At 41.7% G+C, this 25,621-nt stretch overlaps 2 protein-coding genes across 4 annotated transcripts in view; both read right to left on the bottom strand.

Annotated features, from left to right (window-relative positions):
- The window catches only part of CDC5L (cell division cycle 5 like), a 31,410-nt gene extending 15,147 nt beyond the window's left edge, over nucleotides 1-16,263 (bottom strand). The window contains exons 1-13 of one of the 3 annotated variants that reach the window (XM_018088740.1): nucleotides 15,977-16,263; nucleotides 12,831-12,934; nucleotides 11,851-12,012; nucleotides 10,946-11,073; nucleotides 9,975-10,074; nucleotides 9,673-9,891; nucleotides 8,330-8,474; nucleotides 8,027-8,215; nucleotides 6,472-6,620; nucleotides 4,653-4,815; nucleotides 3,440-3,604; nucleotides 1,857-1,937; nucleotides 1,278-1,523 (exon numbers count right to left, since the gene is read on the bottom strand). In XM_018088740.1, coding sequence (XP_017944229.1) covers nucleotides 1,278-1,523; nucleotides 1,857-1,937; nucleotides 3,440-3,604; nucleotides 4,653-4,815; nucleotides 6,472-6,620; nucleotides 8,027-8,215; nucleotides 8,330-8,474; nucleotides 9,673-9,891; nucleotides 9,975-10,074; nucleotides 10,946-11,073; nucleotides 11,851-12,012; nucleotides 12,831-12,934; nucleotides 15,977-16,021 — 1,896 coding nt within the window. In that variant the 5' untranslated portion in view covers nucleotides 16,022-16,263. The remainder of the gene's footprint in view (nucleotides 1-1,277; nucleotides 1,524-1,856; nucleotides 1,938-3,439; nucleotides 3,605-4,652; nucleotides 4,816-6,471; nucleotides 6,621-8,026; nucleotides 8,216-8,329; nucleotides 8,475-9,672; nucleotides 9,892-9,974; nucleotides 10,075-10,945; nucleotides 11,074-11,850; nucleotides 12,013-12,830; nucleotides 12,935-15,976) is intronic. The other 2 variants (XM_018088741.1, XM_018088742.1) reach the window with 2 other exon arrangements.
- Nucleotides 16,264-18,518: 2,255 nt separating this feature from the next.
- LOC103755580 (zinc finger protein 91) lies at nucleotides 18,519-24,718 on the bottom strand. The gene is made up of 3 exons (XM_018088739.1): nucleotides 24,677-24,718; nucleotides 23,885-24,475; nucleotides 18,519-23,219 (listed from the first exon to the last, which is right to left on the bottom strand). The coding sequence occupies exons 1-3, from the start codon at nucleotides 24,708-24,710 to the stop codon at nucleotides 20,569-20,571; spliced, it is 3,276 nt and encodes a 1,091-aa protein (XP_017944228.1). The 5' UTR covers nucleotides 24,711-24,718; the 3' UTR covers nucleotides 18,519-20,568.
- Nucleotides 24,719-25,621: the final 903 nt, after the last annotated feature.

Here is a 25,621-nt window from a genome sequence, read left to right as displayed (position 1 = left end):
TGACACTGGCAGGGCAGTGAAATTCATGATCTAACTGTATTTTCCATCTTTAACTTCTCCTACTAAGAAATCTTCAAGTAAAATTTTTCTTTTAACGGAGAATTGGAAGTACATACTGTTCAGTGTTCGTCATTTTAGGCTCGATTCACTGGTCAGATATGGTCAAGGAGACTGCTTGTGTATCTTTAGAGTCACTTGAAAATAATAAGGGATTTAGGTGTAGAGACACCAGACCTACTGTCAGAGCACAGGTCTCAGAAAGCAGGACTCTGCATAAAACAGATGACTTGGTGGCAAGTGAGTTTGTCCTTTCCACTCACTTTTATTCCTGTAAGCATTTGGTCAAAGGTCACTGGCACAGCTTCACAGGTGAGGCTCTTTTGAAAGACCCAAACCACAGCCCTGTGTGCCTGAACTGCCTGCCTGTCACTTGGCAGCAAAAGGCAACATCTGTAGCTGCTTAAATAACTGAACACTCCGAACCGGAACCCTGGTCCAGGGCTGCTGTTTAACTTGGGATCACAATGCAAAACAGGACAGAGTGCCCAGAACACCCACTCACTCCAGCCAGCAACCATTGTGCCTGCTCAGCACTTCTGCACCAGGTATGCTGTCAGATCAGCTGCCACAGCCCAGCAGGCTCTGCACCAGCACAGCTCTCCTGGATCAAGCCTGACGAGCATAATTAAACAACTTGATTTCCTGCTCCAAGTTACAAGCTGATACCACTGTCCTATTTAGTCTGCACTGCTTTAAAAAAAGTGCTTTGCAATTCTGGATTAATAAAATACAGAGGCAGCAGATGGTGGATAGCACACCTAGTTAAAGCCTCAATGATTTAACCCTAAACAGAAACAAAGAAGTAGAATTTGGTAACTGTTGGGGTATTACAGCTCCTACCCTTACCTAAAATGATTAGCATATTCAAAATTGTATCTAAATAACAATGTCTATGGGCACATACAGCATCCCCACCATTCTGCTGCGTGCCCACATTAACATCAACTCACAGAAAAGAGAACGTGCACCTAAATTATCCTCACTTAATAACTTCATAACTTATCCTTACTTAATGCTTGGCAGTGCTGGATGATTGAACTTGATTATCTTAGAGATCTTTTCCAATCTCAACGATTGTATGATTACAACTCTTCATACAGCCCTCTGGAGATCTCCTAACTGAATTCTGTGCAGGCTTGGATTCTCCTTTTTTTGTGAGATTACAGTATGATGTCAATAAGGAGATATTAGGTCTCTCTAGGCCATATAGTTCTCACCTTCTTGAGATCCTCTTTAGAGAACTTCTCATAAGGATTTTGTTCCAAGTAAGCCATGTGCTCTGCATTGTTGCTTCCAAATCCTGGGCCTTTCCCTTTCTTACCACTAAGCTGTTCTCCAAATGGGTGGTGTAAAAGATCAAAATGGAGCATAGTAATCATCTCTTTCTTTATTAGCTCTTCACTTTTCTGCAAGTCTGTTAGAGGTGGTTCCACATTCAAGGGTCTCAGTATTGTTTCATTAACCTGCCCAGGAATAAAAAGAAAGTTAATAAACATCATATACACCAAAGATCACATTAAGTTCATAGATCTCCACCCAAGTATATATTTTATGTATCAGCTAAACCCTGGAGAACAAGTGCCAAAATCCCCTGTGGTGTGATACACATACAGCAATCTGAACACCTGTGGAGATGACAACTTTGCTGTGAGTTTCCCTTCAAGCTGAAATCAGCACACTTAAATAAAGATTTCACTTTCTCATGATCTACTTAGACTGTATTTTCTCCTATAACAGTTAAAATCTTTATTTCTTTTTTTTTTCTTTCTTTAAGAGTGAATTTTGTTTCCACTTACTTCTGAGGGCCGTGGTAGATTCTTCTGCACAGCTTTGTGCATTCTCTTCAGCTCCTTGGCACGCTCTGCTTCCCGGAGGGCCTACACAAACAAGCCAAGAGTTATTCCAGCTACTGTAACACAATCAGATGCTTCCTAGAAATGTATGTGATATAAAAACTAATTGATTAATGCAGTGAAGATTCCTTAAAGAATAAAGACTTCATGTTATGAAGCCAGAGCTAAATAATGTGATGACAACATAATTTACTGCCTCTAAAGTGAATGGGAAGAGCACAGCAGACTAACTCTAAAAAAAAGATCTTCCAAACTCATTTCCAGCCATCAAGCTCTCTTTCAGCCTCAACTCCATCATTCTTTACACATTTCTCCACATCAAGTTTGACAACTGCTCTAACTCTCCAGAGATGAAATCCATCAGGAAAAGAAAGACTCTTAAGTTTACAGCCAGGACTCTACTTGTCATCTTCAATGACTTTTTCACTAAAGCAATACTTGTCAAAGTGTAAAAACATGAGTTCTCTTTACAATACACTTTTAGGCAATGAATAACAGGAAAAGTCAGTGTTGTACAAAACTTCAGGAACAATGACCAAGATCTTCCATGTTCTAATCCCAGCACATCACATCTTCACTTGAAAGGCAGAAAACCTCTCCTGTATGATGGTACAACTCAAATTCTTTCCTCTGTTATACTAATATTTATTCAGACTTTTTATGCACAAGACATACATATACATGTATATAACATGTTCCTCCCCAAACGGGGCATGCTAGGAATCAAATTCTGGGAAATGTTTATCCTATTCAAAGATAACAAAGCATAGGATTTTTTAAAATATTTTGTTCCCTTGTCAAGGCACAGACACTGGCAAAAACCTCTCTGGACTCAAAAAACCCATTTATTTGAAGGTATTTGAATCACAAAAATTAGGATAAGCAATAAATGAAAAAGGGACTGTTGTTATAAAAATTTGAAGTGTCTCTAAGTACTGGCCAGTACAACCATTTAACTGGCAGAATTTAAGCTAGTACTTTATCCTTGATTCTTAAATAAAATCAAGTATTGATTCTTAGCCTTCCTTGATTCTTAAACAAAACAAAAAAACAGGGACACATTCACAACTTGGCTGTCTGGGTAATCTTGTGGTACAAGTCAAAGGTACCAATTCACTGCATGGCACATTTCTATCTGTGTGCCACCAGCCTGCCTGAATTTGCATTTCAGCAACTTTTAGCCTTGAGAGGATAAGCTAAAACTGGGAAAAAAAACCAAAACACAATTCTCATGTGCTTAAAATCAAGCATGTGCCTCTATCACATTTTTACCTTCTGGGGAAAAAAACTCAAAGACGTTTCATCATGGAAAATGTTATGTGATATGTAACATTAACAAATTAAGAACAGGATTTAGAGAGAAAACTGATTTATTCTGTGTATGTATATTGCAATGGCAGCAAAGGAAACAGGCACATTCCCCTTTGTTATCCTGTAGAAGAATCTTCCACTGAGCTACAGGAACCATACAAAGAACACATTTTATTTTAAACAGAAGGCTGTATCCACATCTCACACACACCAACCTGTTTGCGGGCTTCTATATCGGCAGCATCTTCCACAAAGGTTTCATCTACTTCATGTTCTTCAAGCTCTTTTTCTGCATTTTCAGGTAACACAATCTCAAAGTCGTTCTTTGGGGCAGGGAGGGCCATGAGTCCCATGCGCAGGTGCTCACGAGACTCTCTCTCCTGTTGGAATAGCAGGAAGATGTGATGCTTCTGGAAGCACTGAGGTGCAGTACAATCACCTACATCAGCAGACAGAACAGTACACTGCTAATATCACCTGTCCATCTTAGTCTGCTGCAAAGCCAGAAAGCACCAGCAGAGTCCATCAGGAAACTGAAGTCCCAGTTTTCCTTTTAGCAACAAAAAGCCTTTTTACTATAAAAAGGCTAGGACAGAATCACAGACATCCAATAAAACTTCTCAGATATTCTCAGAATATTCTGAGTTGGAAGGGACTCGCTTCAAGTCAAGAGGAAATCTGAAATTCTGAACATGAGTTATTTTTGTGAAAACTAGCCAAAAACCTGGAGTGGATATCCTCACCTAGGCCAAAAAGAGAACTGTCAATAGCTCAGGTGGGAGATATCCAAAGCCACAGCTGAGGCTGCAGAACCAGCCACATAAAAGGAGTTCCCAAGGTGCTCCCTATTAGGGATAGCCCCTTTTATACCATGTCTAATTGGCAGGGTCCATCTGGCTGCATCTCCAAGAATGGAAACATCTGTTGCCAAAGGTGATGAAAGAATCTGGATGGGACTCAGATTACTGCACATCTCAAATCCAAGTGCTCCTAATGGCAAAAATTAAACTCCTTTAGCTCAGTGTTGTCAACACGACAGACTGATGAAAAGGCCCTGTAGGTAAATGGGGAAGCCAAAATGACAAGGGATTTGAGGGCTGTGCAGGATTGCAAGAACAACCAATCTTTGCTTGATATATATTTTCTGCTCAGCTTTGAAGATACAAGTAGGATGGAAACTTAACTATGTCTTCTTCAACAAACAGCTTTAGAGAGCTTTACTGAGCACACCAAAAGCCACTCTAAGTGGCAAGATTTTTGTTCTTTCATATAAAGATTTGATTTTATCATGTGATGAGGACAGACTTGCAGACAGGTGGAAGAAATAACACTTGCTTTTATTACAAAATGAAATTCTGTTCAGCAGATGAAAATTAAAAACCCTGCAAATTACAGAGCACTGAATTCCACTGCTTAAGTACTTCTTACCATTTGTTTTGCATAAGATGGGTCACTGTAATCTGCCATTCCCTCCTCTGGGTTGATGTTCAGTTTATCCCGCAGTGGAGTTCTTCCAGGAGTTGTGCCAAGCGCAGGTTTGGGAGTCAGCCCTCCTCGAGGAGTTAAACTCTCTGATCCCTGAGAGGGTGTTCTAGAGAAGTGTAGTTAGTCAGTACTTTTTTCCCTAAAGAGGTCTACTTGAAGTCTGAATGCTGGAAAATGTTACATAAACACAGTCAATACACTCCATTTAGAGTTTTTTCTTGTGAGGCAGTGAAACTGTAATGTGCAATTAGAAGAATCCAAAAAACACATTGTTTAAACCTGCCAAGGGGTAACCAAGGACCTGTCAAGCTAAAATGCAGGCATATCATGTTGAGAGAAGCTTCAGGAACTACACCAACACAAACTCCCACTGCTGCTTTTGAGAGACGAGATTCCCAGTCATCAGGCATTATCCTGGGATACAGTAATCAGGACTGAATTGCAAGCTCTGCCTTCCCCACCACCTGGGCAGCTCATTCACTCCAGAATCAGCTGGCTCAACAGCTGTCCCATCTTACAGCCGAATGAATCACCCTATAGACGCCTCTTTGCTTTCACTGACTCTTGAAGGAGTAATTACATTACAATAATTACTTCTAAGCACCTGTGAATAGGAAGAATGGACTAAGTCTCAGATTTTGTGGGCCTCAGCTTCTCTTTGAGACTGGGAAGGACTATTGTTCTCTATCCCAGTGACCTACTACATGAATCCTGTGCCACTCCACGGTTGGATTTATTTTTCCCTCTGCTCAAGGTCTTGGATTTTCCCACTGTCAGAGCATTTCTGGGAGCAAGCCAAGCTGATACACGGGCACCACAATAACATGTGCAATTCTGAACTTCAGACGCTAAAAACCCACCACAAAGAAAAATCTCAGTCAAACAACAAAATCAGAATGTCTTTACATTTTTAAATATAAAATAACCCAAATGAACAGCCAGATCACTCCATTCTTTCTGCACCACGCTGACATCAACAGATCTCCAAAAAAAGGATTCATTGCTTCATAGCTGCTCTTTGAATTAAAAGAGCAGGGCTTTTGCACACAGCTTCTAAACAAAATAAAGCTGCTTTGGAAAAGCTGCCATAAAGGTCCTTTTTATTTCATTCTCCACTTTTCCTACTAGCATGATATAAGTAAAATTAGAACCTAAGTGGAAAAACCTGACAGACAAAATGTACCAAGTGTAACATGTTTTAGCTGTTATGGTATTTGGCATTTGTGGGATATATATTTGTTCAGGACCCACTGTAAGAGTTAAACCAGCAATTCTGTACTATTTAGACTGGCAATATAAGAAATATTTTATTTTGGATATATATGGCTTGTAAAATATTTACTCCAGCTTTTCAAAAATTCAGTGTGGGTTTGGCTAAGGGACCTCCCACACCTTTGACTCCAAGGTAATACTTTGGAAAGGCCAGGATCCACACACAGAATGACTCTCCATCTTACTATTTATACTCCTGTATTACTCCAGTATATTTTATATTGCTCCAGACCACAGAAAGCCACATTTTGGACCAAAACTCCAGTGAGCCATACACTGTATGAATACAAATGAAGAGGACATGGCTGAGCTTTCTAAAGACATGGAGAAGGAGAAATTTGTACAAGGGCTTGAAATAAAAGCGAATTAAAATCTGTTTTGAAGGACTGATCATGAGCTATTACCTCACACATCAAAATCTGCTCTGTCCACCCACCTCCAAACAGATACACACCCACCCAAGCACCCATCAGAAAAGGAGTCTGTTTACCTGAAAGGTGTGGAAAGCACAGTATTTGGAGTCTGAACAACCTGTTTCTGTGGTGTTACCCCTGAAAAGTCACTTTCATGCAAAGGAGTATTCAGACCTCCTTTCAGGGGGGTATCCACATTGGTGAGAGCCATCAGATTCTGGGCTTCCTGTGTAACAGAAAACACATGCAGTGTTTGACTACAACATTCACAGTCACACTCTGCTATACATGTTTAACAGGTTCAGTAGCAGTAAAAAAAGCTGAAGAGTCATTTGAACATCAGTTTGTGGAAAATGTTTAAAAGTTCAAAACTTTAACACCCATACACTGATATTTACGAACACTGAAAGGGATTTGAATCTTCATTTCCAGTAAAATATATTATAAACTGGAGCTGCAAAAATGAATGGGTTACTTATTGTTTCAACTTCTTTCAGTTTGCCAGACTCTATAGATCTAAAAGATTTATTAGTGACTGAATACTCCAGTCATCCCAAGGAATCTGATTTTCAGAGGGAAGAGTATACTTACACTCTGAAATCCAAATTTGATGAAGTTACCCAAGCTGCATTTCAAAGAGAATGGTCCAAGAGATGGTCACTATTCAGATTTTTGGTCCATGACCCAATTTGGGTTCTAATGAATATCCTCCTAATATTTATTTTCTTTTTCCTTGTTACAATGAAGAATTAAGTCACTCTGAAAATGAGTTGAGGAAATTATACTACTGCAAATAGCAATTATCTTCCCAGAACACTAATCCATCTAGAGAGCTGTGCATATATGCACAATACTGTGATATAAATTTGGATCAGAATACTCCATTTGAAGGTGAATATGACCATTCCTGCAAATACTGCATAGAGACTTAGGTCATTATCTGTAAAGTCAGGAACCTTCCCTTTTCTCCTATCAAGAAACTGCTGAAATACAGCCCATTATGGGGTTTGGGGTGGTTTTTGTTTTGAGGTGGGATTTTTGGGGTGGAATTTTGTTTATTTTACACACCAGCCACACTGATTCCATTTAGCCATTTCCCTCCACTCAACAAAATAATATCCAACACTACTGGTTTCTGAAAAAATCCAGGCACTCACACAATTAGTGTAACACAAACATAATTTGGAGGTTGCAAAGGAATGTTTTGGCAAACTTTATCTTAAGTGGTTTTAAGCCAATCAAGTGCTAGTAAAATATTGTTGCAGTTAATTACTTGTTAACTGAAATAAAAGCTGAACACAAAATACACTGTTTGAAGGACGTGAACTCATAAATATATATTCAACACGGAGAGACACCCGAGAAAGGGAAATTATAGAAGACACTAGGAGAATGGTTAAAAGCTTCAGGCAATACATGATGAAGGAAAAAGTATGGTAGTGCTTTGAAACATAGTGACAAATGATCAGGTAGCAGAGGATCTACTTCTGTGCCCTTCAGTGTGTCCTGGAGATCATGTGTCAGTTCAAATCCCAGTATTTGAACAGTCTAAGGAATGTTTCTCTGGTACTTACACCTTCAGTCAACCACTGCTCTAAAACTAAGAACTCCTTCTGTACACTGATGCTCTACCTGTAGGATCCTGTCCTGTGCTGCCGGAGTTTTGGGAGTCCTCAGTGCTATGCTGTTGTTGGTCACATTATATTCAGAGAGAAGAGTGCTGGAAGCTGAGTTTGTAATTCCAGATTCCTCAGCAGTCTGGCGAGCAATCTCACTGGCCTGGCCAACTTTTACAACTTCTTCAAGTTCGGTATCAGAGATCTTTAAAAGAGAAAATCCCAAGGCACAGTGAGATAGGATACAACCCCACTTGGTAAAACAGAAATCATCGTTTGGCACAACTTATAAATTGTTTATTATCAATGAACACCTCACCTGAGGAGCTGGAAGCACGAGTTTACTTCTTTTTTTGGTAAATTCTGACACTCCACTCGTCTGCAGAATAGCTGAGGGCAAGTCTGACTCTTTTTTCCGTTTCATATGTTGCTTGTCCTTTTTGCGCTCTCTTCCCTCCCTTTCCCTGTCATGTGGACAACAGAATCATCTCAGAACACACAGAACAGCTACAAAGTAAACCAAACAAGCAAAGAACACCCTAATCAAAAGTTGGATATGTGCTGCAGGAAGAGTGAAGCACCTTGAGGGGTAATTAGATGTGATCTGCAGATCTTGCAGCAGAACCTGCTTCAAAATTGTAGAATCACCCAACAGGTTCAGCTCTTAGGCTGCTTCAACTACAATCAACAGGGTCACTGGAGCAAGAAGAAAATGTCAGGCCAAGAACTGCGACAGTAAAAATAAGGAGATGTGAACAGTCTCTTTTTCTCCAGCAACAGCTAAGGGAAGATGAACATTTTCTGTGGGATATGGGAACCAATTTCTCTTGAGTATTTAGCAAAAATGGTATTTTCTTCAAATAGCAGTGGAGGTAGACTATGAAATTATAAGCTTCAGTTTGAAGCTCCAGCCCGACCTTCTGAATAAGGAGCCATACAGAAAAATCAGTTCACAAGTTAATAAACCAAACTGTACAAGGCACTGGACTGACTCTCAGCAAAAAGCAGTTGGCAGAAGTGGTGGGAAATGCAACTGTAGAATTAAATCTGTACCATACTGCTCATGGTCCATTTAACTTCTCAGCTGCATGCTTGGGGATTTTTTGGGGGGATGGGGAGAAATTAAGCATTTAAGGACCTTCAACTTAAAATCAATTCCATCAAAAGTCATACTACAAGCAAAATCTACTCCTGTAAGCAATCTCAATAAGGCTAGTACTTAGACAGAGGACTTTAAATACACAAGCAAATGAACTGCTAAAAGAAAACAAACCTCAAAAAACATTTCCATTTAAAGAGGAAGAACATGTATGAGGAATTTCGTTCCCATAGACAAAGGGTAAACTAGTAGAAAGATAAAAGGTGATTATAGATAAAAGGTGATTATAGATAAAAGGTGATTATAGATAAAAGGTGATTATAGATAAAAGGTGATTATAGATAAAAGGTGAACTGGACCCTTTGGAAAGATAAAAATACAGGAGACTGAATAGGTAGAATCAACCTGCACTAATATCTGTCCCATGGAAAACACATTTCCTGCCCACTAATTAATATATATTAAATATATAAGTATATATATATATATACACTTAACACACACATATATAAGTTGGTTTTTTTCATATTTACCATTCCCTCCTTAGTATAACCCACACTTACGATCTTAATTCTCCATCCAGGTCTTGCTGACGTAACCTCCTGAAATCTGCATCCAGGGACTGGTAGTTTTCCTCTGATGTATCATAAAAACCAGGGGCAGGTTTCTTTTCGAATGGAATTTCTGCATTGTAATCCACCCCTCTCTTCTTTTTCCTTTTCTTCTGGATCTCAATCCCAGCAGCCCGAAGTTCTCGTCTTTTCTGGAGAGCAGCAAGACGTCTAAAGGAACAGTAACACCATATGGTTTAAAGTGCAGGGGGAAGAAAAGCAGTCCCAGTTTATGAAACCAAACAAAAGTTTACCTAGCTTCTTCCAGCTGCTTCTCCCTGGCTTTCCTCTTGGCCTTTTTTCCTTGGGTATTAGCCAGACGTGCTCTGGCTTCAGACAGCATTTCAAGCTCATCTACAACAGTACAGATAAACACAGATATGACTTTGCACTTACAAGATGAGGGCAAGGAGAAAAGTGACATTGAGATCATAAAACAATCTTTTAAAAGTTGAATGAATCAGTATTTTCACAGGTGTTCTGCATCATCACTAAACTAGTTTTCTTCAAGTTGCCCCAATATATTTACTAAATCATTGGCCAGATGAAATGAAGACTTTTAGAAAAAAGCCTAATGTTGAAAATAATTCAACTAATACCTACAGCAAATCAAAATATTTACATAAAGAGGCAAACTGACCACATTAATGGAAGAAAAATTTCATTTACATCTTTATCTAAGAGTATTATATTGAGAACTTGTTAATTGCATTTTCATCCAGAAGAGCGTTGTATTTGTGAACCTGTGACTGTTTAAAACTATTCCATTCATGGAATTATAGAAATATTCATTTGTTAGTTTAACAAAAAACAGTTTAACAGTTAGTAAACAGTTTAACACTGCTATGTGCAAGGCAAAGAAAAAGTCATGTAGTTTTCCAGTGCTTCAGCATGGATTCATCTGAGAGGTGTGAGCTGATGGGAAAAGACAAATATACCCAACTTTGAATGCAAACAAGCAGAGCAGTTGTCAAAGCAAAGGTCAGTCAGTCATTGTAAGAGATGAAGATGAGAGATAAGGAGGCAGAACACACTAAGAAAAGGAAAACTGGAAAAGTATGATTGACTGGCCTGATACAGAAATAAGACAAAACCTGTAAGAAAATTAATGATCAGGGGATGGAGAAAAAAAAGACAGAAGAAACCAGGGTACAGAGGCTGAGTAAATAGAAAAATGAAAGAAATCAGATTTCTGTCAAAAACAGTAAACAAACTCCTAACCCACCTTCATCCATGTCAATGGGATCTGGCCTGGCTGGTTTGGTTTCTGGGTTTGGGTCGATTTCTCCAGGTTTCAGCTTCCGAGGATCATCAGCAGTTTCTTCCTCGTTGTCTCTCTGAGCAGCTTTGTCCCTAAAAACACATTGTAGGTATTTCACCACTGGTTCTTTGTTTGCCCCAGGCTCATAGTAATATCTGTTCCAATAATAATAATATATGTCCCCAAAGACTGACTATAAAAAAGTAATCTGTAATTGTACTGTGGACAATACATTTCTTATACAATTCATGAGTGTGGTACAGTTACATAATCTTAAATCAGACATGAGAAAGAAACCAACATACTAGAACATTAAAATATTACATAAAATACAATAGTGATACAGCTTGTAAGAGAAATCTCCTCAGGTAATCTTTAACAATAAAACCATGAATTCAAGCAGTGTGACAAAACAAAATATCAAGTTTCCCATTACGCTTTTATACTCAACCAATCTCACCAGAATTACCAAAAGTCACAAAGGAAAATAGCACTTTCCTTCTCTTCTCATACAGAGATGTCTCTTTTTTTTTTCCTCTCTTACACATCCACTCTTGCTGATCAGCCAGCCAAAAACTACCTAAATAAAACTTAAATGGAAGCCTAATAAAAGCATCAGTCTTGATACTCCTCTAAGCCAGGATGACCAGGAGCAAGAAAATATACACCTATCTCTATTCCAGCCTGCTCTCCTGGTTCCAGGAGCTTCTTCTTTCAAGCCAGACACAGTGAGTGAAAAGAAACAATCCTTAAAGATTTCCTTACAAAAGGACTCAGTCAACTTGAAACTACCATAATTCCACACCATCCCTACAGCAAACTCCACAGATTTTCCAGGTATCTGCACCTCTGGCCAAAGAGAAACTCACAGGAGAAATTCATAGTGCTCCAAGCACTGGGCAGCAGTTCTCCCAATAATGGGGGCAATGGTTCTCCACTGGGTTGGCATCAGCTTGGCCAAGTGCAGCAGCTTCTCCTCCTCTTCCCGGGACCACTCTGTCTTTTTGATGCTCGGGTCCAGCCACTCATACCTGCAAAAAGGGAAAAAATTAAGGATGACAGATCCAAGTTACCCACTGATTTGTCTTCAAGCATTTTTATGACATACATATTTGAGCTCTAAAATGTATTATTTATCAAGCATTTTTCATACAAATATTGCCTCTTCTTCCTTTCCTTGACTCTACTCTGGAAAAGTAAGGAGTCACAAAATTAATCCTGAAAAAGAAAATTAAAAATTGCAACAATCAAAGATACCAGAAATGGTAGATTTGTTTGGTCTGGAGCCTTCAACAATTATCTTACTAATCCCCAACTGTTCCAGTACTGTTACCTTTATAAGAAGTATTATAATAAATATGTGCAGTTCAGTACTTGACAAACTAAGTCTGAATTTCAAACAGACTCATACTGTATGTATTTGAATTAGTTTTAAGCTCCTATTTTTTATAAAAAATTAAATTTCACAGTGCAATTTCCAAACATTTAGTCTCAAGCCAAACTCCTATTACAAGAAATTAAAAAATTATATGTAAAAGAGATTAATATCTTACAATTTTATTTCCTTGGCAATACCCACTGATTAAAAAATGTTTCAATACAGGGAAAAAAATTTTAAGTATATAATTTTAAGTGATCCTGCATTTGGTAACAGTGCAGTCACTGGCAAAGAAAACATCTGGCTACTTTTGTTCAACTATTTTCAAACAATAAGAATTCAAAATACCCACAATAAAATTAAACACTTTTTAATCTGTTGTTGTTCTGAGGACATAAATTAGTCTGTGGTAATGTCTAAACTTCCACTAATTATGAACCTTATATTCCAGACATGGCACCTCTCACTCACCATCTGGCTTTGCACTGCTTTGCTGATTTCCTGTGCAATAACGAAGCAATACGAGACCACTGGTTTTTGCCATATTTCATAACAGCTGCTTTCAGAATTTCATCCTTAAAAGAAAAATAAATAAACACTGTTATGGATCACAAAAACTTGCAAAACAGAAAATGTGAGCTCAACCAAAGGAGAACACAGTGTATTTCATCTAAGAGGTGACCCAGTGGAAACAGCACAGCACTGCTGCTTCTTTCCCACATTTTATTCTCAAGATGAATACGGATTTGAATTTCGAAGGCCAATGAAATCAATAAAGATTAAATGAAAAAGACATATGATTAGTGTTCCAAACTTCATATATCCAACAGAACTTCCAAAATTCAATGCTCTCTAATGCACTAGTTTTTAAAGGCTCTGTATGCCTTCCTTGAAGGACAGCAACAAAGAGGAAGGGCAGTTTTTGTCTGCATCGCAATTGCAAAAAAAAAAAGTAGAATTGATGATACCTCTGGGTGGCTTGTTTTAAATAATACCATAAAATTATCTCCTTATTTCATATCTTAATTCAAATGGAGTGAAAATGTAATGGATGCAGCTTGGGAGTCATGTTGTTCACCTACGTCAAAGTGTGCACTGAGATTTGATCAAAAGCCAGAACTCTATCAGCTGTCTGTCAGTTCATCCATCAATCCCTCTCTCCCCTCCTCACAGATAAATGGGTTCAGTATTTCCGGTTTACTCAGAGAAAGTGGTATTTTAAATCAAGTGGTATTTTAAAATCAAAACTGTTCCTGCAGTCTCATCAGCCACAGATGCTCCTGTTCCATATCCAGTGAGTGTTCAGGGAGGGTAGCTGTGCTCAGTGTGCTCAGCTGCACTGTGCACATGTTTGTCATCAAGGACAGGCACTGTCTCACAGACACTTCCCAGAGCAGCTCTAACTCTGACCTAATGATCAGCTCTGGCTCCAGCTGCTACAGGAAACAATTCATGTAATTACTGTCATGAAATAAATAATAAACCCTCCCTTTGGCTTTTTTCCAAATTTACTTGGTGCTTTATGGGACACAGGAGCCTCACTGGTGACATTAACAGGCTTTTTTGCAAGTAACTGGTCATTTTATGAATGACCTGATATCAGCTGGTTCCACGCTGTATTTTTAATGTTGTACGTGTAACCAAAATGTTAATTTAAAAAAATTGCACCTATTTTATCTCTGGTGCACAAAAATTGGTAAAACAGTGACCTATTTGGGCTCTGAACAGGCTGCCCAGGGCAGTGGTCATGGCACCAAGCCTGACAGAGCTCAAGGAGCATTTGAACAAAGCTCTGAGGCACACTGTGGGTTTGTTGGTGGTGTCCTGTGTAGGGCCAGGAGTTGGACTTGATAATCCTTTTGGGTCCTTTTCAACTCAAGACATTCTATGATTCTGTTTAATGCACAGTCACCAAAATTAATCAGCTATGGAAGGCCATAGGAATGGGGTGAACATTTAACCTGGGTTTTCCTGTCCTCTGCTGACCCCCAATTCAGCTGCCTCCTGGCACATCACTGACATGTCACAAGGGCTTAAAAAGCAAACACAGCACGTTTTATCTTCTGTTACTTTTTCTTCACTGCTTTCTGGAACTGTGCACATGCCTGGTGTTCACAGCACACAGTGACAGGGTTCTGGGTTTTACAGTGCCAGGTACATCCTTTTGCTTTAAACTTGTCTCTAAAAAAACTCACATCCTTGATTTCTCCTGTTACAGTTTTCCTTTTCATGACCACTTGTAGTTCTGAGAGCAAGTGACAGCAAAAACAGGGGGGAAGGGGGGGCTGCTCTTTTTTGGAACAACTCACAGAACACTTGGGGCTGCAGAGGAAGAGCCCATACCCATCGACAAGACAAGAGGAAATGGCCTGAAGTTGCACCAGTGGAGGTTTAGATTACTTATTAGGACAATATTTTTCATGGAAAGGGTTGTAAAGCATTGGAACAGGCTGCCCAGGGCAGCGGTGGAGTTACCATTCCTGAACTGTTAAAAAAACAGGTGGATGTGGCACTTGAGGACATGGTTTAATTGTGACCGTGGTGGTAGTGCCAGGTTGATGGTTGGACTGGGTGATCTTAAAGGTCTTTTCCAACCCAAAAAATTCTGTGACTCTGCCATTTTCACATTCGGAAAGATCTCCAAATGCAAGAGATTCCTGCTGCCTCATTCCCCTAGAGCATAAGAAACCTGACTATGCAGTACAAGCCTGTGAGAGGGACATCTTGGAGCATTGTAGGGCTCACCCTTTCCCTCCAGGGCTGTGAGGATGGTTTCCCTGGAGGAAAGGACACAACACACACATGGCTGAGCTTCCCAATCTGCAGCCCTCAGGAGAAACAACATCAATGTGACCTTCGCCCACTGCCGCAGCAGGTGAGGAGGGAGGCACAGGCTGCTGGGAAATGCAGTCCAACAGAGCCACGGGATCACAGGATCAATTAGGCTGGAAAAGGCCTCTGAGATCATGGAGTCCAACCTATGGCTGAACACCACCTTGTCAACTAGACCAGGCACTAAGAGCCACGTCCAGTCCTTCCTTGAACACCTCCAGGGATGGTGACTCCACCACTGCCCTGGGTAGCCCCTTTCAATGTCTAATCATCTTTTCTGTGAAGAATTTCCCCCCAATGCCCAACCTAAACCTCCCCTGGCGCAGCTTAAGACTGTGCCCTCTTGTCCTACTGCTAGTTCCCTGAGAGTAGAGCCCGACCTCTACCTGACTACAATCTCCTTTAAGGGAGCTGCAGAGAGCAATAAGATCTCCCCGAGGCTCCCTTCCTCCAGGCCAAGCCCCCCAGCCGCTCCTTATTGGATTTGTGCTCCAGACCCTTTCCCAGCTGCGCTGCCCTTCTCTGGACTCGCTCCTGCAGCCCCCAAACCCTCCGCATGCCCGGACCCAGCGGGACCCAGCAGGACCCAGCGGGATCCAGCAGGACCCAGCGGGATCCAGCAGGACCCAGCAAATCCCAATCTCCCAAAGACACCCTAAAACCTGAGCCTCCCGCGCAAGCGCAAACGACTCCCCCCCACTCCCCCCGCGCCTGCGCACCAGGGAGGGCTCCCCCCGGGCCCTGAGGGGGAAACAAGGCATTAAACAAACCCCGCCGAGTCCTACCTCGGTGTTCCGCCACACGCCGCCTTTAATCATAATCCGCGGCATCTTGGCGGCGAAGGGAGGGGGAGACGAGTCCCTGGAGCGAGAGAGCGGAGAGGGGACGGGAGCACCGCTCGCTTCAGCGGGACCGGCCCGGACCGCGCGCAGGCGCCCTCAGCGCCGGAGGGGGTGCCGAGGGCGAGGGAAGCGGGGCTGGCTGATCTGCCAGGGAAGCAGGGAGCGGGGTCGGCGGGTTTTCCAGGGAAGAAGAACCGACGGCTTTTCCAGGAAAGCGGGGCCACTGCTCTCCCAGGGAAGCGGATCTGCGGTTCCGCGCATGCGCAACACCCTCCGCTCCCTGAGGGTCTCTCCGCGCTGGCGCCCCCTAGCGGCCGGCGGAGCGCCCGGCAGAGGGGCCCGGGCGACGCCGGGGATCTAAAGGGGGTTTGCTTAAAATTCCTTCACATTTCCCCAAGGGACTCAAATAAGGAAGGATAGGAACGGCAGGAAGGAAATCAGTTTCCGTAATGTCGTCTTTATAGTGTGTTTTGTTAATCTGAGGAAACAACCCGTGCGTTTATGGACGGAAGGAGTTCGTCCCTGTGAGGGTGGGGAGGCCCTGGCACAGGTTGCCCAGAGGAGCTGTGGCTGCCCCATCCCTGGAAGTGTTCAAGGACTGGCTGGATGGCGCTTGAAGCAACCGGGGATAGCGGAAGGTGTCCCTGCCATGGGGGTTGGAACTGGATGGTCTTTAAGGTTCCTTCCAACCCAAACCATTCCATGTAGCCCAAATGGACACTGAGGCAGCAGCACATAATAATGTTCAATAAAGTAACCCCCAAATTGTCTAATTTCCTTCTGTTGTAGGTAAATTTCGCTGGTGGTTAACCACGTGTCTTTTTATTGCAGTCTTTCCCAGACTTTATACCCAGCTGCGTTTAAATGTTCCTCCACATCCTTCCAATCATGCCAGTTACCCTGAGCCCATCCGTCTGAGGACTGAGGATTTGGACTTACTCCATCCTTTTGTAAGTAGTCAGTGATATCTCCTGCCAACCACACCAGTTTGTCACAAATGAGTCCTTTAGGTCACTCAAAGTATCACTGGCAAAGGCATCAGCAACAGATTTAATATAAAGGTAAAAGCTGGCAATGTTCACACTACTACTTATTCTGTGGTTAAAGCACAGAAAGAGAAATCTGAATATCTAAAATCAATCAATCAGTATAAAACTAAATCAACCAAAAATTATGGATGTGGATGCTGGGGACAAAATAAAAAAAAAGGGTAAGGATGGGAAAGGGTAACAATAAAAAGGAATAAGTGAGACCATCCTGTTGAGTCACAAGGTTCAGAGGGGACCGTGCTGCCAAACTTAACCCCAGGCTTGACCAGTGGTTTAGGCCTGAAGGTTTAACAGCACTTAACAGCACTTAATCAATAACTTAAACAATTTAACAAAAGATTCATGTAGAATTTACTATAGGCAGAACAGTAACTCACAGGCCTATCTTATTTACAAGTCTAAAGTACTTAGGAATCTAGGAGAAAAACATTCATAGCACATTTGCTAAGGCATATTCACACACACACACACAGACCTAAAGGAGTGTGTAAAAGGTATACCTGTGAAAATTTCCCCTCCAGTTCAGAGACATACTCACATTGGATGCCTTTGCATCTTCTCAATGGGCGAAGGGTTGAGCCTTGAGGAGTGGGGGTATGAGCTCAGGATCTGTTGTAATTGTTTGGCAGTGATCCTTCAAGTACAGCAAACCTGAGAGTTCACTGGCTCTGAGAGGTATCCTGCTCACAGGGAGGTGCTGGTCACAGCCTGTTGTGGGCCAGGAGAGCTCCAAGGGTCTCCCTTAGGACCACTGCTTGTAGGGTCACAAGAGAGTTGGTTTTGGTCACACTGATTTTCCAGCCTGGTTGCAATTCAGGTCAGTAACTTTGGGAGTTTAGTAACAAAAATGTTGTTCCACTTGGGTTATTATTCAGGCATTAAAAATAACTTTCCAAGGCTGTTAAAACCCAGGAGCTCATTAGACAGCACTAGTCCTCAGGAGCAGACAGTGTTTCTGATAAGCTCAAGAGGAGCTGAGCCCAGGTGCTGTTCAAGGCTGAGGCCTAAGGAGCATTTCTGAGTTCAGGGTGTGGCCTGAGAGGGAGGATGCACCACCACACCACAGAGGTCTGACCTATGTTCACTGACTTCACCCTCTCTTTAACTTTTATTCACTTATTTAGAAGATGCACAGCAGCTAAAATGACACCCTTGTGCTCAAGCTGTTTGTCTCTATTCAAGATATGTTCAAAGAGAAAATAAAGCAAAGTTTTTTGGTTGAAATAGGAAACGTCTTAATATGATTTAGGAAAGGCTTTTGTTTAAAGTACGCAGGAATAAAAAGTATTACACTTTTAGCTACCAAAAAAATTACCAAGAACAGCCCATGTCTTATCTGAGTAGGCCTCTACTTTTAAATTTCACTGACTTGGCAGACTGAGAATACCTTTGAATCCCCAAAATGCAGTCCAGTGTATAAAGAACAGAGGAGAATGTCAGGAGTCAAAAAACTGTTTATTAGAAGCAACAACCTGGAATACTTTTACAAAATTGTCAAGCTCCATCTGAAAATATCTTATTCTTACATCTTGAAGAAACTGATGTTCACCAACTCTTGTAAAAATTTACTGAAATTAAATTATCCCTATAAACTGGGCTCCCTTCTTTATCACTGTACACCACACTTTTAAACTCTACCAGATTTAGCTTTCCTAGTCTCATCTGATATAAAGGCTTACAATTTCTTCGTTGGTTTTGTTTCTTCTTCGTACCTGTTCTTTGGAATTTTTCTTCAAATAAGCCATCAGAATTGTACAGTAATGCAGGTAAAAATGCCTCCAAATTTATGTAACTTAATATTTCCCAGAAATGCTTTTCTTTCTTCATACAGGATAACATTCTTCTCACAACTGTATCAGGTGGTTGCCTCAATCGTTCCAAGATCTGAATGATTCATTCCCAAATGGTGACTTCCCAGCTTGTACTACAAACATCTGTAACCACCATGGTTCAGGCAGTTTTCTGACTTTACCTCAGCTGCAAAGAACCAGATCACTTGAATACCTTTGCTGATCTGGCCTTAAATCCACGCATCTATTCATGAGTTTCAGTCCACTCTTGAAAAATCGTGTTCCAAATCACAGAATGGCTGCAGGAATTCTGGAGAACATCTGGTCCAAGCCCTTGCTCAGGCAGGGCCACCCAGAGCTGGTTGCCCAGGATGATGTAATGGCTTTTCAATATCCAACCTCCCTCCTGCTTTACCAGAAACCCTCTGCAAGACATTACCTGTATTTCTACAGAAAAGCACACATTTTAGGAGCAGTAGAAAAGCACCACGAGTGCCATGTTTACATTCTCTAAATTAAGCTACAGGTTTATTCTGCTTCTTCATGGACTGAGCTGTAACATCAGGGGACAGTTCACACCAGCCCTTTGCTGTTGTCTTTCCTCACACAAGAGAGTAAAACATTGTTATCAAAACCACTTAACACAGTCAGTGATGTCCACTCAAGGTTTCTAGAACTCTGTAACTGTAAAACAACCAAAGATTTGTCTAGATATAAATAGAAACTGGAAGCAGCACCCACTTGCCTTCACCATACTCTGTACCAACTGTTTGGTGCAGGTGGCTCTTACATGGTATTTTAGATGAACAGTTAAGTTCTTAAAATAAATTTAAGCAGTTCAAGACATTCCTAAGGTTTTCAATGTAACTAAATAGCATTCACAATTATCAGCAGGTGCTCAAAATAACAGAAGTTATTTGAAAATTACCTCATCTGTTGTAACAAACAACACAGTAACTACCAGCCTGAGAAAAGGTAAGGCATTTTCTACCACAGTTATTAACATTAGACACTAACATAAAACTGAAGATTAATTTAAGGATTCTCAGTATCATAAAATAAATTATTCAGGACATTACCCTTCCTGTCGGACTGCTCACAAAATTATCAAAACTACAAACAAGGAAACTGCCTAATAAACCTTTTATAAACATATAGAAAACATCTTCATATCACAGTTATGCAGTGATGACATGAATATTTTGTTTCCATAGTTTTGTGAGAGACTTTTTTTCTTCTCTTACAAGTATTGCAAAAGAACCTGGGAGGCAACTTTCAGCAGATGGGAGGTAGCATTAAGCCTCCAGATGCACTAATAATTTTTATATAACATGTACTTCTTTCCCTCCCTTTAAGCATTCTTTCAGTTAGAAAAGAGATTTTTATTAATTTTTTTACAAGAAAATAAGTGGCACAGAATAACTGTTTAAAGTGATGGCCAAATCCTAACAGGACTCATGGTATTAAGCAGTTACTCAGGCATGAAGAAGTGTCTCCAAGATCTTTAGCACACCCTGTGCTAGAATTGAACCTCTCTGAAAAACCTGGAGCAAACCAGTCCTCCAAGTTTCACTCTCTGGACCAAAATGCTGGATGCATCCCTTACCAGCCCTTGTCCTGAACACACAAACCACTCTAGAACCAAGTGCCAACTGAACACACAAACCACTCTAGAACCAAGTTCCAACTCCCAACCTTATATCCCATCCTTGTGCTGCCGCTTGTGCTTTTCCAGCAGTTTCTGGGTAGACAGTGCCACATTACACCTCTCGCAGGTGTACTTTTTTCTGTGTGTTTTTGTGTGCTTTTGGAAAGCCCGTTTATCCAGCGTGGAGTATTTACACCTCCTGCAGCGCAGCCTCGAGTGAGTCAGCAGGTGGCGCTTGAGGTGGCTGGAGGTGCGGAAGGCCAGGGCACACTGCCCACACTTGAACGGCCTCTCCCCGCTGTGGATCCGCAGGTGGGGCTTCATGTTCCCGTTGTGGGCCGTGCAGTAGCCACACTCCTCACACCGGTACGTTTTCACAGGGAGCTCCTTGTGATCGCAGAGATGAGCTGTGCCCAGAGATGAGCTTCCCTCGCCGGAGTGCAAAGCCAGGTGACGTTTCAGGGCCAGCCACTGGTTTGTGGAGTAGTCACAGTTCCTGCATTTGAAATGCTCTGTGTTAAAATGTGTCACTCTGTGTCTCTTCAGGTGGCTTGAAGTACGAAATTTCATCTGGCAAACAGTGCAGCTGTAAGGTTTCTCACCCGTGTGAGTTCTTATGTGGAGTTCAAGGTTGCTTAAACTGTAAGTACTGTACCTGCACTCTGCACACTGGTAGAATGGTGGCTGACTTTGTGCTAGCAAATCGTTTTTCCTGTCCCTCTGAACATCTGGCTGTACTCCAAAGACTTTTGAACCAAGCAAGGAGCTGTTTGAACCTCCTGAGGAACCAAAATCCCTTTCTGGACACGTGCCTCCATGAATTTCACGATGCAATTCAAGATTTTCCAAACACTTCTCCACATAGAGGCAACTGCCCAACTCCTGTTCGTTCTTTACATGAAGGAGGCTGTGTTTCTGCAAACGGTTTGATGTTTTAAATGTCTTATTGCAATCTTTACATACAAATGGTCTTTCATCTGTATGTATCTTTAGGTGCAGCCTGAAGTTGTTTTGAACATCAGTAGCATAACTGCAGTGTTGGCACATGTATGTTCTGAATGTATTTAAAGTGGAAGAACATGAATCCTTTGAGTTTTCCACAAAGTTATAGTATGCACTGTCATCTTGCACTTGTGAATGAGAGGCCTCTGACTTGAAGAGAGGTTCCTCTTTGTAAATGACAGCATCCATTTTGTGTGAAGTCCGAGTGACTTCTGATCTATTCCCAGTAATAGCCAGGCTGTTGCTTCCAAGACTGTTTTCAGGGAATTTCTTTCCAGAGCGCATTTTTTTACTGCCCTGCATATCACCTGCTTGCTCACAGTCTACTTCTGAAGCCAGCATTGCCCCACTGAGACAATCATTTTCTCTACCAAAGAGAGAAACGTGGCCCTGAGAATCACTCTCAGCTTTGCCTATTTTGTGGTATTTATTGCTCTGATCTGTATAACCATTAGCCTCGAACTGTTCATGAAATTTCTTGTGCAAGCTGAGATCTCCTTTAGCGTAAAACACCAGGTTACATTCATCACATGAATAATTCTTTAAAGGTCTTCGAGTTCTTTTTCTTCCACTTCCACAGTCAAGTTCCTGCCCTTGGCACGTTTCTGTCCCTGTGTGGAGCCTCCTGTGTCTCTTTAGCTCCAAGCTGCTGCTGAAAGCTGACTGGCAGAACTCCCAGGAACATGGTTTAGCCCCTGTGTGGATGGAGCTGTGCCTCACCATGCTTGCAAAATATAATGAAAAGAAGCTGCAGAATCTGCACTGGTACAGCTTATACCCAGCATGCCAGTACATGTGAGTGAGCAGGCAGGAAAAGGTAGTGCAGGAGTAGTCACACTGAGGGCACTGGTATGGTGGTCTCTCTTTATGGCCCTTCATGTGATGAATAAAACTCCTTGGATTTGATGAAGCAAAGAAACACATTCTGCAGGAAAAACTAACTGGCACACACAGAGGTGTAAAGTCCCTTTCAATTTTAACAAAAAATTTCTCATATTTACGTTCTCTTTTCTTGGTCTCAGATGTCCCTTCTTCAGATCCTCTCTGCCTCCCTTTTCTTGCATTTGTTCTGTTTTTTCTTGCCTTTTGCAACCTGGTAATTTTTTTATGCAATTTAAGGTGATTCTTAAGGTTGAAAAAGAAGAAAAAGGTTCTTCTACAAAAGCAGCACTTATGTATTTTCTCATCTTTGTGAGCTGAATAAATGTGTTTCTTTAGGTGTGCACTGCATTTATACACAGAGCTGCAAAACCTGCACTTGAAATTCAATCTTTCATGCTTATTTGTAGAACGAGATGTTTTAGAAAGGGGTGAGAGGGTCAAAGTATTACTCTGCCACTCTAAACCTTCTTGCTGGCTTTGAAATTCTTTTTGTATTGCATGAGAAGAAACAACTTTTTGTTGCCGATATCTTTTTCTAGGAAATGGTGTTAATGTCTTATAAATATGCTCTCCAGTAGTATTTGATTCAGCAGAAGTGGAAACATTCACCTCAGGTTTCCCTACATCTTTTGGAAGTTCTTTAGAAGTAGGAGAACATCCATTAAGAAATGGATCAGAACAATTATAGGTAAATTTCTGTTCTTCCTCTAAGCCATGTTCCAGAAGAGAACTCAGAGTTTCATCTTCAAATTTGCTTATTTTTTTGTTATCAGCTTCAGTATCAGCTTCGTTATCATTCTTTGAAGAATCAGGATCTACAGGAAGATATAAAAAGTCTCATGTATGACATTTCATACAATCACAAATGTTCATTATTAATTGGTTGTAATAATCCCAAATTGCCTAATGACTTGCTTGGCACTCTTCTGCTTCCTTAGTATTTCCCTATATCCATTTTTTCTACTAATGCCTCTCTTCATGTTCCCCTTTGCCCCCAACATTTAAATGCTGCTCCCAGTGAAAAGCCACCTCCTTTCCACTTTCTCTTTTCACTCAAAGCTGAATTTCGCAGGACAACACTGCATTCCCTACAGTTTTTTAACAAAACTGCCTCATGCCAGAATTCGTATCAAAGTACTATCATCAAACTTTGCTAGGGCTCCATTCTCACAAATATGATCCTTTTTGAACTTTGTTATTTTCAGAACCTTTTCCCTGATGAAAGGCCACCCCTTTGGTCACTGTAGTAGAGTGAAACAGTACTAACTTCTTGTACTTTCACTACTTTTCACAATTGCGTGAAAGAACTAAGGCTATTCCAGCCAATATTCTCCTTCTGCTGAACATGATATTAATCTAATTTTAAATGCTTACTCTAAAATAAATGGGTTTGATATTGTTTTATACACTTTCCTATTTCAAAAACTTGAGATTTACCAGATTTCTTAAACTCTTGCACTAATCTTATTAAACAAGTTACCTTCCATTACAGCAACTGGCTCCATCTCCTTGTGGATTTCTGGTTGTCCCTCTGGACTGCCACCACAAAGAACACCTGCAACACTGCCAGGTTCTTCTTCTTTTTTGGGCACCGCTGGCAACATCAATGGGCTGGTATCATCTCTCACCTCTCTGCCAGCAGAGAGGAGAGGAGGAATCTTCTGAAAGCCACCATCACATTCTTTTCCACCACTGGTTTTGTTTATCTCTGTTTCGTAAGGCGATGTAGGTAACGTGCAATTTTGGCCACATTTCTCCAGGCCTGCACCACACCCATCACTTAAAGATGATTTTGATGCGTTGCACACACCCTCAACAAGCCACTTCTCTTCAGAGTATTTAACACAACTATCTTCATTTGAAATAGTCTTGTTTTCATCCCAGCTGCCTACACTGCTACAGTCGTTTGAAGGTGCCACAACATCTTTCAGGCAAACGCTGTTGTTTAAGTTAAAATCCTGCTCCACCTCGGGAACGGACACGTCCTGCTCCTCAGCATCACCCTGGAGAAAATCCTCATCGCTGAGCACCAAGACAGTGATTGGCAGCACGATCTGAAACACGTCTGGCTCTGCGGGCAGAGACAGACAATCAACGCAATTCCCAGGAAACCCCAAGCCACCCACCCTTCTATGCCCAGTGCGCATGCGCAAGCACCAGCAGGCCCCGCGCACTTTCACTCCCTCAACCTTCCCCGCTCTCTCCGGTCACTCGGGCTCCTCATCCCCCGCGGGAGCCACGCTGGGTCCCTGCCGGGGCATCGGGCACCTACCGCTGTCCCCCTCCGGCTCTGCAATCCCCGGCATCTCCCGGTCTGTCCCGATCCGCGCTAAAATCCAACCTCCACCCCCGCGCGCGTGCGCGGCGGGGAACAGGCCAGGGGACGCCAGGACACCGCCTCTTGATTGGACGGAACGGGGGGCGTGGCCTGAGGAGTGGCCCCGCCCGCCCCTCTTTTGGGGCCGTCTTGTCCCAGCGCTGGGGCTTTTAAATGTGGCTTAAAGCTCAATTTTAAACGTGCTTTTATTGGTCTGAAGCTGAATTTAAGTTGCCCCTTACATGCGCCCTGGGTTGGGATGGGGGGTTTCAAAAGCTCTGCGAAACCTATTCCCGTTTTAGGCAATTTTAATTGTTATTTCTCCTTCTGCAAAAGTAGATTTCAGAATCATTAAGAGTCTTAAGATCGGGATTGTTCTCACAATAAGGTCCTGCCCTGCTAGGGGCTGACAGAATCATAGAATAGTCACAGGCAGAAGTCACAAAATTCGTAGAAACACAAACAGCACTATAGGCTTCATCCTGTTCCCTCCCCTTGGCCGATCAGGCTGAAAGGGTGAGAGTGGGAAATACATAAATCTGCATACAGACACATTTACGTGTGCAAATATGTAGGTATATGCATATATAAATTCTATATATATGTAGAGTGTCGCTGCCCACGCGAGGGTGGTTGGAATGAGATGATTTTTGAGGTTCTTTCCAACACAAACCATTCTGTGATTCTTTGCTTGTCTGATTCTGTGAGTTGTGGTTGGAAGGGAGCTCTTGAGATCATCCAGTCCAACACCCTGCTGGGGCAGAGTCACCTGGAGCAGGTGACATGGAAATGCATCCACGTGGATTTGGAATGCCTCCAGAGAGGGAAAATACTCTCTAGGCAGGCTGTTCCAGTGCTCTGTCACCCTCAAGGTAAAGAAAATCTTCCTCTTGTTGAGAT

The sequence above is a fragment of the Manacus vitellinus genome, unplaced genomic scaffold (genome assembly GCF_001715985.3).
Source record: "Manacus vitellinus isolate BGI_N305 unplaced genomic scaffold, ASM171598v3 scaffold_11_pilon, whole genome shotgun sequence".
In the NCBI taxonomy this organism is placed as follows: domain Eukaryota; kingdom Metazoa; phylum Chordata; class Aves; order Passeriformes; family Pipridae; genus Manacus; species Manacus vitellinus.
The sequence above is the reverse complement of the archived record's forward strand: the minus strand, read 5'-3'. Positions and strand labels throughout refer to the sequence as shown.

What these genes read in the sequence shown, in the direction of transcription:
- LOC103755580 (XM_018088739.1), bottom strand. Translation starts at nt 24,710, where the DNA reads ATGCCGGGGATTGCAGAGCCGGAGGGGGACAGCG. An exon ending in AGAGCCGGAGGGGGACAGCG is followed by an intron (nt 24,476 to 24,676) that starts GTAGGTGCCCGA and finishes CTCTGCCCGCAG; the next exon opens with AGCCAGACGTGTTTCAGATC. An exon ending in GCCAGTTGCTGTAATGGAAG is followed by an intron (nt 23,220 to 23,884) that starts GTAACTTGTTTA and finishes ATCTTCCTGTAG; the next exon opens with ATCCTGATTCTTCAAAGAAT.